A 15,886-nucleotide genomic window follows, 5' to 3' on the forward strand; every position below is an offset into this window, starting at 1 on the left:
ATGTTCTGAAATAAACCATGTAGATGTTGATGAATATGGCGATATATTCTGGATTTTTCATATAAATGTTATAAAATGTAACAGCATTAAGAAGAAGATGGCATTGGGAATTAAGAAGAGAGAATGCAAACATATTTAAAATCAAGGAGTATAGTCAGGTGTAGCGGCTCATGCCTGTAATTCTAGCACTTCGGGAGGCTGAGGCAGGTGGATCCCTTGAGCGCAGGAGTTCAAGACCAGCATGGGTAACATGGAGAAATAGTTTCTACTGAAAATACAAAAATCAGCCGGGAGTGGTGGCATGCACCTATAGTCTCAGCTACTTGGGGGGCTAAGGCAGGAAGATCACTTTAACCTAGGAGATTGAGACTGCAGTGAGCTGAGATGGCACCACTGCACTCCAGCCTGGGTGACAAAGTGAGACCCTGCCTCAAAAAAATAAAATAAAAAGTAAAATCAAGGAGTATGTTTCTATAATCAGTTATTTGCTGGCTTAGGCAAATTCATTACAATATGGTTCATTAAGTGTGGAAGTTAGTTGGCTATAATGAAACTTTATGTTTGGTGTCCTTAGAAGTGAATCTAATGGGATAATGAACTTAACACATCAATAACAGAAATGAGAAAGCAGATAGATGAGTTTGGAGAACAAGGCGGTCTGTGTCTGTCAAATGAGCAGTGGCTGAAACAGAGGTGCACCTGATGCACCAAGAACCATTTGAAAGTTTCCAGGTTGTCAGCCACAGTATTAAGCAATTATACAAAAATCAGTGTTACTCAGTTAAGTGGGACAGAACATTGGACTGGAAACCACAGAGCCAGGGTGAACAGCTCCGAACTACTGTGGGGTGGCACCTTCCTACTTCACAGCAAAGTGACAAATATCAGAGGAGAGGCAGGTGCAGGTATGAAAGTGCTTTGTGTATCACTAATTCTTCTGTAAGTGCCAGGTTTCATCATCACCATCATCATTATTGTCATAATCGTTCTTATACCCAAGTCATTTCCCACTACATACATCTTGGCTACTGTTTAAAACCAGTTCTCTGGGCAGTCAAGTGATCTAGGTACAAGAAGAGACTTGAAAATCGGTTAGTGGAAATGACATTTGTAAAAATAAAATTTGCACAGTGCCTTTTGTAACTGCCAAAGCCAGGCTCATTGAGCATTTCAATTCACATAGATAGGTGCTCTGTATTTTGGGTTTTCTTCAAATGACCCCAGCTATTCTGATCGCAGAACACATAGATTCATGAAAACATGAGAATCGGGCTGCTGTGACACAAATGCACTCCTCAGTTGCAACACCAAAAGGAAATCAAAGTATGGTTCTTGATCTCTTTTCAAAAGGCCTGAATATGTTGTTCATGAAACAAATCATGGTGACAAGAATCAGGGAAACAGCCGTTCTCAGGCCCACTGTGTGAAACTATCAGTCATGACTAATCATATATATGCACATATTCCAAGAGCAAGGCATTTCAATATGGTGGAAAATATTGCTCAGTGTGAGGTCCTGTGTTTTCTGGTGAAGCAGAGGGTGGGATGTGGACTCAAGGAGAAAGGAGGAAGTTTAATGCCTCAAGATTTAGAATAACCCAGATCTCTGAGATCCTCAACTACTTCATGAAAATGTGAGCATGTTGAGGGAAGTGTTTAATATGATTAGCAGACCTCTTGTTTCTGCCAAGTAGAAATAATCACACACCTATTCACTTAATACCTATTCATTCATAAATACCTAAAAGGAGTCAGGTGTTGTGTTAAATGCTGGGGACAACAGCTGTCCACATGCATACATGGGCCCTAGCTTTATGGAAATTTATATTCTCATGAAAGACAAATACTGAAAAATGAATAAAAGCATGAAATAATGCCTTGTGGTAAAAAGGTGATGATGATCAAGGTTACGAAGAAATGTGATCAAGATTATATGGAAGTGTTAGGAGCTACTTTAGAAAAAGTGATGGGAGAAGCTCTCTCTCAGAAGGAGACCTGAATGAGACTGAGCCAGCCGGGAAGAGCTGGGAAAGGACCATTCCAGGTAGAGGGGACAGTAAGTACAAAGGGCCTGAGGCAAGAAAAGGCTTGAAGCATTGAAGGAGTTCCATATAAGCAGCCAGTGTGGATAAAGCACCATCAGATGGAGGAGAGGAACATGAGACAAGTTTCAAGGAGTGATCACAGCCACATTTTGCAGGCTATGCAGGCCAAGTTCAGGAGGCTTAAAGGATACAGGCCATTATTACTATTTTTTATTAAAAAAAAACTTTTTAGAGAATGGGGTCTCACTATGTTGCCCAGTCTGGACTCACATGCCTGGGCTCAAGTGATCTTCCCATCTCAGTCTCTCAAGCAGCCAGGACTACAGGTAGGTACCACCACACCCAAGTTAGGTTTTTTAAATCTTAATGTTTTAAAAAGGTACAATCTGATTTCTGTTTTAAAGTACCACTCTAACTGCATATGTCTGTCATAATGTATAAACCATAACTTTTATGCTAAAGAGGTTAGTATTTGGAGAAATCAGTAGGCATTTTGAAACATTTAAATAAAAACGAACTTAAAGGAATACACATTTAAAAAGCCCCCAGTGGTCATCTGAAAATGAGTAAGTTAAGCAATGAATTTGGGACTAAAAAAAAAAAATTCAAAGAACAAAACAAACCTACTTACCTCCTCGTTGCACCAACAATGTGACCTCACTTCCCTTAGGACACTCAACCAGCATATCCACCACTTGGTTGTGAGTTAGGGCCTGCACATTCTTCTTATTAACTTCCACTATGAGATCCCCTTCTTTCAGGCCTCGGCACCTTGGGCTGTCAACAATCTGTTTCACTCTTTGGCCACCCCCACCAGGACTGTCTGCGATAGTAAAACCAAAGCCCATTGGCCCTTTGACAATATGAACAGTTATGAGTTCTGGCTGAGTGGCTATGGAGGAAGCCAAAGAAACAGTGTCATTAGGATAACCATGAGAACTATTTGAAGTCACGTCTGCTGGGCTGCTTGGCCGGGCATCCTTCATGCCATTGACTTTGCCTGTTTTACTACTGTGGCTAGCTGGTGAATCATAGGTCTCTTGCCCATTCACAATAATTGGTTCTTTATCCAAAATGGCTACCGAGGTCACTAAACTTGTATTGGGATCATCTGGATCAAAAGGCAATGGATAACCTCGGCAAAGTTCAAGGTCCACGCTGGCACCAATGGGGATGGACTGGAAGATCTTCACAACTTGAGCATGTGTGTGTCCCAAAACACAGGTGTCATTCACACTGACAATCACATCACCTGTAGAAGGCAAGAGTGTGGGGGTTAAGAAAACAGCACCCATAAAATTGCCATCAGTATTATAATATATTCCACTAATATGAAACTGAACTGAAACTGCACGTGGGTGTGATACTATAGGGCATAAACTGCTTCTATTACTGATTTTAACAGCTAATAAAGTGTTCTTTCAGCACCTAGTGTCTTCTCTGCTAATGAGAATATAATAATCACTGAAAGAACATTGGAGCTTTCTCCTAAAAAAAAATCTCACTGCAGAAATCCAAGTTTAGAATTCATTTATTTAAATGGGGATCTACATTTTTAGTAACTTATTGCTTTACTGTACTCACACAGTTTCCCAAAGTTAAAATGACTTCACAGGTTTCAATCTGCCCCAAGGGATGAATTTATATAATGTGGAAACCGGGCTCATTCTCAAGGTGTTTAAAGGTATAAACATGTGCAATCATGACGCTGTCTGGTCTTGTTCAAACCAAACAATGTCATGATTGCACATCTTTATGTTCTGGGTTGGAGTCTCACCACACAGAACACACTAAGGCCATGTGGACGCTACCTGTTTCCATCTTGCCATCCAACGCAGCAGGACCATCTAGGACCAAACTCTTGATCTGCAGAAACTCATCAGGTTCATCCCCTCCAACCACCGTGAAGCCAAAGCCACGACTGCTTTTCCGCAGCTTTGTGTGAATGAACTTGCCTTTCAACTCAGAAGGGTTTCGTGTAAAAAAGGGTTTGCCTGGATTAAAATAAGAGAAGCATAAGGAATGTCACCATTGGTGAAAAGGAGAATTTAACAAGATTTGAGACAACATACAGATAATTCTTCAAGCTTATGCCCTAGAGCCTTTGGGCACATAGCATCTTAAGAAAGTCCTCTCTTAATCTGAGGAATAAGGATGTTCCTAGGCCCCAATGTTGATGGAAGGAGGTAAAGCACAGAGTATGTCAACTCCAGGGTCCAAAAGAAGCTACAAGAGAGGGATGAAACTAGTCCCTGTCAGGTGACATACTTCTTGGTTTCCATTCATGCAGTTTGACAGGAATTGAGCTGCCACAAACCCCTTCACAGCAAATGGAACTGGTCTGTTTTATGTCTTTTGTTTTAATTTTATTTTGCTATATGGCTTCTGATGCGCTGCTTTGGGCCTGGCTTCCACTCGAAAAACCAACTGAACAAAAACTTTAGTTTTAATCAAACAGAAAATCCAGGCTGAAAATGCACAGATAATACCAGAAAACATATTAGAGTCACAAATAATAATTTGACAAAAATGTAGAATGACTATTTTCAAAATTAAGGGTCATCACTTTGAATTGAACTCCAAATTCAACTATTTTTCCTATTTATTTGCACCTTTTATTAAATTTATGAAATAGCCAACACATGTCTACGGCTAAGATTTACTGTTTAAAACAAGTTTAGGATATTTGTTTAAAAAACACAAACCAAAAAAAAAAGAAACCCCACCAAAAAAAAAAAAAATCCCTAAACTAAGTAGTACTAACAGTAGCCATACAGCTCCGAATTCAGCTGTCTTATTTAAAATAAATTAGGCTGGGCATGGTGGCTCATGCCTGTAATCCTAGTACTTTGGGAGGCTGAGTCAGGTGGACCACTGAGGCCAGGAGTTCGAGACCCAGCTGGCCAACATGGTGAAATCCTGTTTCTACTAAAAATATATATATATATATATATATATATATACACAAGCCAGATGAGGTGGCAGATGCCTGTAATTCCAGCTACTTGGGAGGCTAAGGCAGGAGAGAATCACTTGAACCCAGGAGGTAGAGGTTGCAGTGAGCTGAGATCACGCCATTGCACTCCAGCCTGGGCAACAAGAGTGAAACTCTGTCTCAAAAAAATAATAAAAATAAAAAGAAAATAAATGTACAGATAGAGATATAGCTAAGTTACCCCCAAACATGCTACCTAAGGTTTTATTGAGTTTTCTTGATACATTCACAAATAACATTTTGAACATAAACCAAAATGTTTTCTTTTGGGTTTTACTAGGCACTTCTCTGTAATCGAGAAACTTATTGGAACTTCTCTGATTATCCCAAGTAGTAGACCTAATTTCATGAGCAGCTTCTTTCATCTCTTCTAACTTTACTTACTTCTTATACCCTGTTCTTGCGACACACAGCTTCTCCATCTGCCCTGTTTCTTTTCTATCAAAAATGTTATCCAAAACAAAAAGAGAGAGAGAAAGAGGGAGAAATTAGTTCCCTACACTCCTGCACTAGGAGCCTGGCACCTAGGAAAGAAGGTTATTTTTGGTTAGTTATATCTAAAAGGGCTTAAAAGGTCTCTGGGCATGCATACAATTTTTAATTGCATATTTTAAAAGTTTCTGGCTCCTGCAAAGAAGGTTCTTTTAAATTGCCAGCAATCAGAGGTCCTTCCGTTAACCTGCTCTCTAGCACAGTCCTAAAGCTTATTGGAAGCCTGACAAACTACAGCCCTGTCACAGTGGCTAAAGAAAGGCAGGACTTAGAAGGATTCGCCAGGCAAAGTCATCCGCTAAGGCATCGGGAGGGTGGTGTCACTTGTACTAAGAGCTTTGGGGAGACAGCTGCCAAGATAATTATCAGATGGAAATCGAGGTGAGGTAAGATAACCCCCAAAGTTTACTTTAGGGGGAGGAGGGTGAGTGGCCTACACTCTTGCAGCAGGTGCTGCTAGGGCATTCCAGGCGCCCTGAAGGGAAACACATTTCAGTTACGCAGAGACATCATCAACAGCCATTACTTTCGCAGCAAGACCTTCCCTAACCATCTTGCTAAAAATTGCAGCACCCCCAACATTCCCAATCCCTTTTCCCTGCTTTAGTTTTGTCCTTAGCATTTACCACCTTCTAACAGAATATACATCTTACTTATTGTTTTGGTTTTCTTACTGTCCCCCACTCCCATGCATGAGGGGCATTGATAAGCAGGGACATAAAACCACTAGAATGTTAGCTCCATAAGTATCTAGAATATTGTCTGGTACATTTTATGTGTTCCAAAAATGTTTGTTGAGTGAGTGAATGAATGAACAAATAAAAGCACATAGAAATGATATTTAACATGTCTTTGAGAAGGCTGAAAAGAGGTGTTTGGGTGTTGGAGCTTTTCACTCTTATTATAGGCTAAGTTAGAAAATGTGAAAATGTGCCTGGCAGTTTATCTAATTAAAAAAAAATACATTAGCATATTTTGTGCTGAGAATGTTAACTTAATAAAGACAGGAGCAGAGCTTTGAAATTATACGATTGACTTCCTTTTCCAATATTTAACAAGGGAGGGAAGATCAGAGGGTTTCACATTTATGCACATTTTATTCCTTTTTACATATGGGTGGATCATTAGTTAATGCAGCTTTTGGAAAGAAATGCTTTTCACCCCATAAGGAATGGAATTTGGAGCTCTCAGCTGCAGCCCTGTGGTACATGTAATTTTCTAATATCCTAACCTCTGTTTACCAGTCACCAGTGGTAAGGCTTGGTTGTGTCTTACCCAGGGAAAATCACCTGGGTAGCTTTTTAAAATGTACTTATTTTCAGCTCCTTCCTTAGACTCACTGATCAGGACGTTCTGGGTCTTGCCCCAAAGCTCTGCACCTGAATGAACCTTAGGTGCATATTTCCCTGCCAGGCTGGGGGGAGGGGAAAGAAATGTCATTTCTTGACACTACTGTTTAAATACCCTAGACCAGTACTGTCTAATGGCACTTTCTGTGATGATGGAAATGCTCTGTGTCTGCACCATCCAATATGGCAGCCACTAGTCACATGTAGCCACTGAGCCCTTGAAATATGGCTAGTGAGACTGAAAAACTGAATTTTTTAAATTTTTTAACTATAATTTATTTAAATTTAAATGGCAACATGTAACCAGCGGCTTCCATACTGAACAACATAGATTTAGACTACACAAATGAGGTATCCCACAAAAACCAAAACAGCCAAAAACCTTTCAACCAGAAGTTAAACTATTCCTCAAGAATAGTGTTCAAATCTGTGCTCTGCTACTTAGTGGCTATATGGCCTTGGGCAAGTTACTAAACCTCTCTGCCAGAGTATCACAGGTATAAATGGAGGTAATGATGATACCTATTTTATACGATAGTTGTGAGAAACAACCATGGCAGATAATGTAGGTAAAGTGCCTAGGAAGGTACTTGGCACATAATTAAGAGCTCAATAAATGAGTTATTGTTTTGATGGTGGTGGTGGTAGAGTGAGTGTGGTAGAGGGGTAGCTGCAAACATCTCTCTTCAAGCATAAGCTTGAAGCTAGAGAGTTTTCATAAGAGCAAATCTCCAAATTAGCACTTGCTGGGATTAGAAGTACACCCTTGATTAGGGGAGAATTTAGGTGGCCTGTGAACTTGGCAAAATTACTACCAAACAATCTAACCAAATTAGCTATATGGCTTCTTCCTGACAGTCTGTCAACGCTAGATACTGCCCAAGATTAAACACTAGATGGCTAATCAAGACACTTAACCAGTAGGCAGGTAACCCAGAGTTATAACCAATGAGGCTAAAGTCTAGGTTAATGTTTATTGAAATCACAACTTGGAGTCAAATGGTATGGATTTTAACTGGTTTCTTTGGTAGGTGCTTGAAAGGTGTGGATCAACAGAGAGACTACACAGTAGAAGGGTTGTAAGAATAAATGAGTCAATCCCAAGGAAAGTTCAACAAGCCTGAACCTTCCCAGACACTGTTGAATGGTATTTAGAAGTGCGGCCTTTTGGAGGTGATTATACCATGAGAGTGGAGCCCACATGATGGGCTTATTCATATAAGAAGAGGAAGAGAACTAGTCCTTTCTCTCTCTACTCTGCACCACGCGAGGATACAGTGAGAAAATGGCCGTCTGTAAACCAGGAAGTGGACACTGGATCTGCCAACACTTTGATCTTCGACTTCCGACTCTCCAGAACTGATAGATAAATGTTCGTTGTTTAAGCCACCTAGTCTATGGCAACTTGTTATAGCAGCCTGAACAAAGGCACCAGTGGATGTCTTAGTCAATCATTAGATGACTAAGGAAATAAGGAACAGATATAAAGAAATAAGGAAGAAGAGAAAAAAAGAAAAAGAAAAAAAGGTTGAGTGAAAGAGACGTAAGAATCTGAGATAAAGTGTCTAATACAGATAAATACCATCTCAATTCTTAGTTGGTGCACTAAGCATTTGGCACCCAGAACCTGAACCTTTACAGCTTTAATTACTTAATTTCTAAGATAGTTATGTAAGAAAGTCTGGTGGGCTATTCTATATGTATATGTGGATGGATGGATAGATAGATGGATGGATACTGTTTCACTCAATAATGTCATCAGAAATAGATAACAACGGATTATGCCTTGTTTGGGATTATCTCACAGTGAAAAAACAAAAAACAGAGAATCACAGTCTCTTGCGTCCATGGGATTTAAAGTCTAATGAGGAAACTATTGTTAAATAATAGCACATAAATGAACACTAATTACAACGGTTAAATTTCATAAATGTGAAGTACAGGATGGTTAAGAGTAAACATGGCAGGGGAATCTAGCAAAGACCTGAGGTGAACAGGAGTTAGCAGAATAAGAATTAGGAGGAAAAGAAAACTGCAAATAGAAGGAACAGCCTCTGCAAAGGCTCAGAAACGGTCCACAGTTTTGCTAGTTAAAAGAACTGAAAGGAGGCTAACTTACTGTGATAGAGGGGAAGGTAAGAAGGCATGAGCCGACAGAAGGAATTTTATATTTACAAAAAGACCCCACAAAACTGAGGAATCCACAGTCATACTGATATTAATCAACATATTATTATCTACTATATCCTATCTTTATTAAAGCCATTATCACCATTAAAAAGTATATTCGGGGGCGGAGCAAGATGGCCGAATAGGAACAGCTCCAGTCTCCAACTCCCAGCGCGAGTAACACAGAAGACCGGTGATTTCTGCATTTTCAACTGAGGTACTGGGGTCATCTCTCTAGGGAGTGCCGGACAATCGGTGCTGGTCAGCTGCTGCAGCCTGACCAGCGTGAGCTGAAGCAGGGCGAGGCATCGCCTCACCTGGAAGCGCAAGGGGGAAGGAAATCCGTTTTCCTAGCCAGGGGAACTGAGACACATAACACCTGGAAAATCGCGTAACTCCCACCCCAATACTGCGCTTTAAGGAAACAGGCACACCAGGAGAATATATCCCACACCTGGCCGGGAGGGTCCCACGCCCACGGAGCCTCCCTCACTGCTAACACAGCCGTCTGCGGCGATCTATCCGCAAGGCAGCAGCGAGGCTGGGGGAGGGGCGCCCGCCATTGCTGAGGCTTAAGTAGGTAAACAAAGCCGCTGGGAAGCTCGAACTGGGTGGAGCTCACAGCAGCTCAAGGAAACCTGCCTGTCTCTGTAGACTCCACCTCTGGGGACAGCCCACAGCTGAGGTCCAATAGGGAAAGCAGCGGGGGCGGTGCAGAGGCGAACGACTCTGTCTGACAGCTTTCGGGAGAGCCGTGGATCTCCCAACGCGGAGGTTGAGATCGAGAACGGACAGACTGCCTGCTCAGGTGGGTCCCTGACCCCTGAGTAGCCTAGCTGGGAGACATCCCCCACTAGGGGCAGTCTGACACCCCACACCTCACAGGGTGGAGTCATCCCTGAGAGGAAACTTCCAAAGGAAGAATCAGACAGGTACACTCGCTGCTCAGCAATATTCTATCTTTGGCAACCTCTGCTGCTGATACCCAGGCAAACAGGGTCTGGAGTGGACCTCAAGCAATCTCCAACAGACCAACAGACAGTCCTTCTGACTGTCAGACGGAAAACTATCAAACAGGAAGGACACCTATACCAAAACCCCATCAGTACGTCACCATCATCAAAGACCAGAGACAGATAAAACCACAAAGATGGGGAAAAAGCAGGGCAGAAAAGCTGGAAATTCAAAAAATGAGAGCGCATCTCCCCCTGCAAAGGAGCGCAGCCCATCGCCAGCAACGGATCAAAGCTGGTCAGAGAATGACTTTGACGAGATGAGAGAAGAAGGCTTCAGTCCATCAAACTTCTCAGAGCTAAAGGAGGAATTACGTACCCAGCGCAAAGAAACTAAAAATCTTGAAAAAAAAGTGGAAGAATTGACAGCTAGACTAATTAATGCAGAGAAGATCATAAACGAAATGACAGAGATGAAAACCATGACACGAGAAATACGTGACAAATGCACAAGCTTCAGTAACCGACTCGATCAACTGGAAGAAAGAGTATCAGCGATTGAGGATCAAATGAATGAAATGAAGCGAGAAGAGAAACCAAAAGAAAAAAGAAGAAAAAGAAATGAACAAAGCCTGCAAGAAGTATGGGATTATGTAAAAAGACCAAATGTACGTCTGATTGGGGTGCCTGAAAGTGAGGGGGAAAATGGAACCAACTTGGAAAACACTCTTCAGGATATCATCCAGGAGAACTTCCCCAACCTAGTAGGGCAGGCCAACATTCAAATTCAGGAAATACAGAGAACGCCACAAAGATACTCCTCCAGAAGAGCAACTCCAAGACACATAATTGCCAGATTCACCAAAGTTGAAATGAAGGAAAAAATCTTAAGGGCAGCCAGAGAGAAAGGTCGGGTTACCCACAAAGGGAAGCCCATCAGACTAACAGCAGATCTCTCGGCAGAAACTCTACAAGCCAGAAGAGAGTGGGGGCCAATATTCAACGTTCTTAAAGAAAAGAATTTTCAACCCAGAATTTCATATCCAGCCAAACTAAGTTTCATCAGTGAAGGAGAAATAAAATCCTTTACAGATAAGCAAATGCTTAGAGATTTTGTCACCACCAGGCCTGCCTTACAAGAGACCCTGAAGGAAGCCCTAAACATGGAAAGGAACAACCGGTACCAGCCATTGCAAAAACATGCCAAAATGTAAAGACCATCGAGGCTAGGAAGAAACTGCATCAACTAATGAGCAAAATAACCAGTTAATATCATAATGACAGGATCAAGTTCACACATAACAATATTAACCTTAAATGTAAATGGACTAAATGCTCCAATTAAAAGACACAGACTGGCAAACTGGATAAAGAGTCAAGACCCATCAGTCTGCTGTATTCAGGAGACCCATCTCACATGCAGAGACATACATAGGCTCAAAATAAAGGGATGGAGAAAGATCTACCAAGCAAATGGAGAACAAAAAAAAGCAGGGGTTGCAATCCTAGTCTCTGATAAAACAGACTTTAAACCATCAAAGATCAAAAGAGACAAAGAAGGCCATTACATAATGGTAAAGGGATCAATTCAACAGGAAGAGCTAACTCTCCTAAATATATATGCACCCAATACAGGAGCACCCAGATTCATAAAGCAAGTCCTTAGAGACCTACAAAGAGACTTAGACTCCCATACAATAATAATGGGAGATTTCAACACTCCACTGTCAACATTAGACAGATCAACGAGACAGAAAGTTAACAAGGATATCCAGGAATTGAACTCATCTCTGCACCAAGCGGACCTAATAGACATCTATAGAACTCTCCACCCCAAATCAACAGAATATACATTCTTCTCAGCACCACATCGCACTTATTCCAAAATTGACCACATAATTGGAAGTAAAGCACTCCTCAGCAAATGTACAAGAACAGAAATTATAACAAACTGTCTCTCAGACCACAGTGCAATCAAACTAGAACTCAGGACTAAGAAACTCAATCAAAACCGCTCATCTACATGGAAACTGAATAACCTGCTCCTGAATGACTACTGGGTACAGAACGAAATGAAAGCAGAAATAAAGATGTTCTTTGAAACCAATGAGAACAAAGATACAACATACCAGAATCTCTGGGACACATTTAAAGCAGTGTGTAGAGGGAAATTTATAGCACTAAATGCCCACAAGAGAAAGCAGGAAAGATCTAAAATTGACACCTAACATCACAATTAAAAGAACTAGAGAGGCAAGAGCAAACACATTCAAAAGCTAGCAGAAGGCAAGAAATAACTAAGATCAGAGCAGAACTGAAGGAGATAGAGTCACAAAAAACCTCCAAAAAATCAATGAATCCAGGAGTTGGTTTTTTGAAAAGATCAACAAAATTGACAGACCGCTAGCAAGACTAATAAAGAAGAAAAGAGAGAGGAATCAAATAGACGCAATAAAAAATGATAAAGGGGATATCACCACTGACCCCACAGAAATACAAACAACCATCAGAGAATACTATAAATGCCTCTACGCAAATCGACTAGAAAATCTAGAAGAAATGGATAATTTCCTGGACACTTACACTCTCCCAAGACTGAACCAGGAAGAAGTTGAATCCCTGAATAGACCAATAACAGGCTCTGAAATTGAGGCAACAATTAATAGCCTACCACGAAAAAAAGTCCAGGACCAGATGGATTCACAGCTGAATTCTACCAGAGGTACAAGGAGGAGCTGGTACCATTCCTTCTGAAACTATTCCAATCAATAGAAAAAGAGGGAATCCTCCCTAACTCATTTTATGAGGCCAACATCATCCTGATACCAAAGCCTGGCAGAGACACAACAAAAAAAGAGAATTTTAGACCAATATCCCTGATGAACATCGATGCAAAAATTCTCAATAAAATACTGGCAAACCGGATTCAGCAGCACATCAAAAAGCTTATCCACCATGATCAAGTGGGCTTCATCCCTGGGATGCAAGGCTGGTTCAACATTCGCAAATCAATAAACGTAATCCAGCATATAAACAGAACCAAAGACAAGAACCACATGATTATCTCAATAGATGCAGAAAAGGCTTTTGACAAAATTCAACAGCCCTTTATGCTAAAAACGCTCAATAAATTCGGTATTGATGGAACGTACCTCAAAATAATAAGAGCTATTACGACAAACCCACAGCTAATATCATACTGAATGGGCAAAAACTGGAAAAATTCCCTTTGAAAACTGGCACAAGACAGGGATGCCCTCTCTCACCACTCCTATTCAACATAGTGTTGGAAGTTCTGGCTAGGGCAATCAGGCAAGAGAAAGAAATCAAGGGTATCCAGTTAGGAAAAGAAGAAGTCAAATTGTCCCTGTTTGCAGATGACATGATTGTATATTTAGAAAAACCCATCGTCTCAGCCCAAAATCTCCTTAAGCTGATAAGCAACTTCAGCAAAGTCTCAGGATACAAAATAATGTGCAAAAATCACAAGCATTCTTATACACCAGTAACAGACAAGCAGAGAGCCAAGTCAGGAATGAACTTCCATTCACAATTGCTTCAAAGAGAATAAAATACCTAGGAATCCAGCTTACAAGGGATGTAAAGGACCTCTTCAAGGAGAACTACAAACCACTGCTCAGTGAAATAAAAGAGGACACAAACAAATGGAAGAACATACCATGCTCATGGATAGGAAGAATCAATATCGTGAAAATGGCCATACTGCCCAAGGTTATTTATAGATTCAATGCCATCCCCATCAAGCTACCAATGAGTTTCTTCACAGAATTGGAAAAAACTGCTTTAAAGTTCATATGGAACCAAAAAAGAGCCCGCATTGCCAATACAATCCTAGGTCAAAAGGACAAAGCTGGAGGCGTCACGCTACCTGACTTCAAACTATACTACAAGGCTACAGTAACCAAAACAGCATGGTACTGGTACCACAACAGAGAAATAGACCAGTGGAACAGAACAGAGACCTCAGAAATAATACCACACATCTACAGCCATCTGATCTTTGACAAACCTGACAAAAACAAGAAATGGGGAAAGGATTCCCTATTTAATAAATGGTGCTGGGAAAATTGGCTAGCCACAAGTAGAAAGCTGAAACTGGATCCTTTCCTTACCCCTTATACGAAAATTAATTCAAGATGGATTAGAGACTTAAATGTTAGACCTAATACCATAAAAACCCTAGAAGAAAATCTAGGTAGTACCATTCAGGACATAGGCATGGGCAAGGACTTCATGTCTAAAACACCAAAAGCAACGGCAGCAAAAGCCAAAATTGACAAATGGGATCTCATTAAACTAAAGAGCTTTTGCACAGCAAAAGAAACTACCATCAGAGTGAACAGGCAACCTACAGAATGGGAGAAAATTTTTGCAACCTACTCATCTGACAAAGGGCTAATATCCAGAATCTACAAAGAACTCAAACAAATATACAAGAAAAAAACAAACAACCCCATCAAAAAGTGGGGAAAGGATATGAACAGACATTTCTCAAAAGAAGACATCCATACAGCCAACAGACACATGAAAAAATGCTCGTCATCACTCGCCATCAGAGAAATGCAAATCAAAACCACAATGAGATACCATCTCACACCAGTTAGAATGGCAATCATTAAGAAGTCAGGAAACAATAGATGTTGGAGAGGATGTGGAGAAATAGGAACACTTTTACACTGTTGGTGGGATTGTAAACTAGTTCAACCATTATGGAAAACAGTATGGCGATTCCTCAAGGATCTAGAACTAGATGTACCATATGACCCAGCCATCCCACTACTGGGTATATACCCAAAGGATTATAAATTACTCTACTACAAAGACACATGCACACGTATGTTTATTGCGGCACTATTCACAATAGCAAAGACTTGGAATCAACCCAAATGTCCATCTGTGACAGACTGGATTAAGAAAATGTGGCACATATACACCATGGAATACTATGCAGCCATCAAAAAGGATGAGTTTGCGTCCTTTGTAGGGACATGGATGCAGCTGGAAACCATCATTCTTAGCAAACTATCACAAGAAGAGAAACCAAACACCGCATGTTCTCACTCATAGGTGGGAACTGAACAATGAGATCACTTGGACTCGGGAAGGGGAACATCACACACTGGGGCCTATCATGGGGAGGGGGGAGGAGGGAGGGATTGCATTGGGGAGTTATACATGATATAAACGTTATGCACATGTACCCTAGAACTTAAAGTATAATAAAAAATAAATAAAAATAAAAATAAAAATAAAAAAAATAAAGTAAAAAAAAAAAAAAAAAAAAAGTATATTCATGCCAGAAATTATTTTACATAAATTGATATTAATTCTAATCTCATGACAATGTCAGCTAGTAGAGAAACAATTTCTTTCTTATGAAAATTATAATGAAGGAATTAAAATTTTAAAAATGAATTATTCTACTTATCATTTTATATCTAACACAATTAAATCTCTTTTAAAATGTAGAAAGGAAGGAAAATTTTATAGTATTTTTATTGCTTCTGTACCACAAACATTCCCCAACTCTGTCAAACATGATGCTTGTTTAAAAGAAAAAGAAAACTAAACACAAGTATTTTCTATAATTTAAGAGTAATGAGGCCTGAAAGTTGCAAGGTTCTGGAACTTCCAATTTTCAAGAATAATCCTCTATAAAGGCCTCATCCTATGTGTGAATGTAAACAAACAAGATCCATTGAAACATTGTAAACATGCATAAATACCAAAACTGCAGCAAGAATAGGGAATGAGAACTGAAAACACAATATCAAACCATTTGCATTTACAGGAAAGTCTTAGACAAAACCTAATATGTTGGCTAGAATCTTGAAATATCTAATGCTGAGTTTCAGATTTATC

At 40.3% G+C, this 15,886-nt stretch overlaps 1 protein-coding gene across 20 annotated transcripts in view; it reads right to left on the reverse strand.

Annotated features, from left to right (window-relative positions):
• The window catches only part of MAGI1 (membrane associated guanylate kinase, WW and PDZ domain containing 1), a 691,563-nt gene that overhangs the window by 74,921 nt on the left and 600,756 nt on the right, over window positions 1-15,886 (reverse strand). For all 20 annotated transcript variants that reach the window (XM_033210363.1, XM_033210366.1, XM_033210365.1 and 17 more), the window contains 2 exons: window positions 3,857-4,039; window positions 2,677-3,297 (listed from right to left, as the gene is read on the reverse strand). In XM_033210363.1, the coding sequence (XP_033066254.1) occupies window positions 2,677-3,297; window positions 3,857-4,039 (804 nt within the window). The remainder of the gene's footprint in view (window positions 1-2,676; window positions 3,298-3,856; window positions 4,040-15,886) is intronic.

Source organism: Trachypithecus francoisi, unplaced genomic scaffold, assembly GCF_009764315.1.
Source record: "Trachypithecus francoisi isolate TF-2019V2 unplaced genomic scaffold, Tfra_2.0 Lachesis_group0, whole genome shotgun sequence".
Taxonomy (NCBI): domain Eukaryota; kingdom Metazoa; phylum Chordata; class Mammalia; order Primates; family Cercopithecidae; genus Trachypithecus; species Trachypithecus francoisi.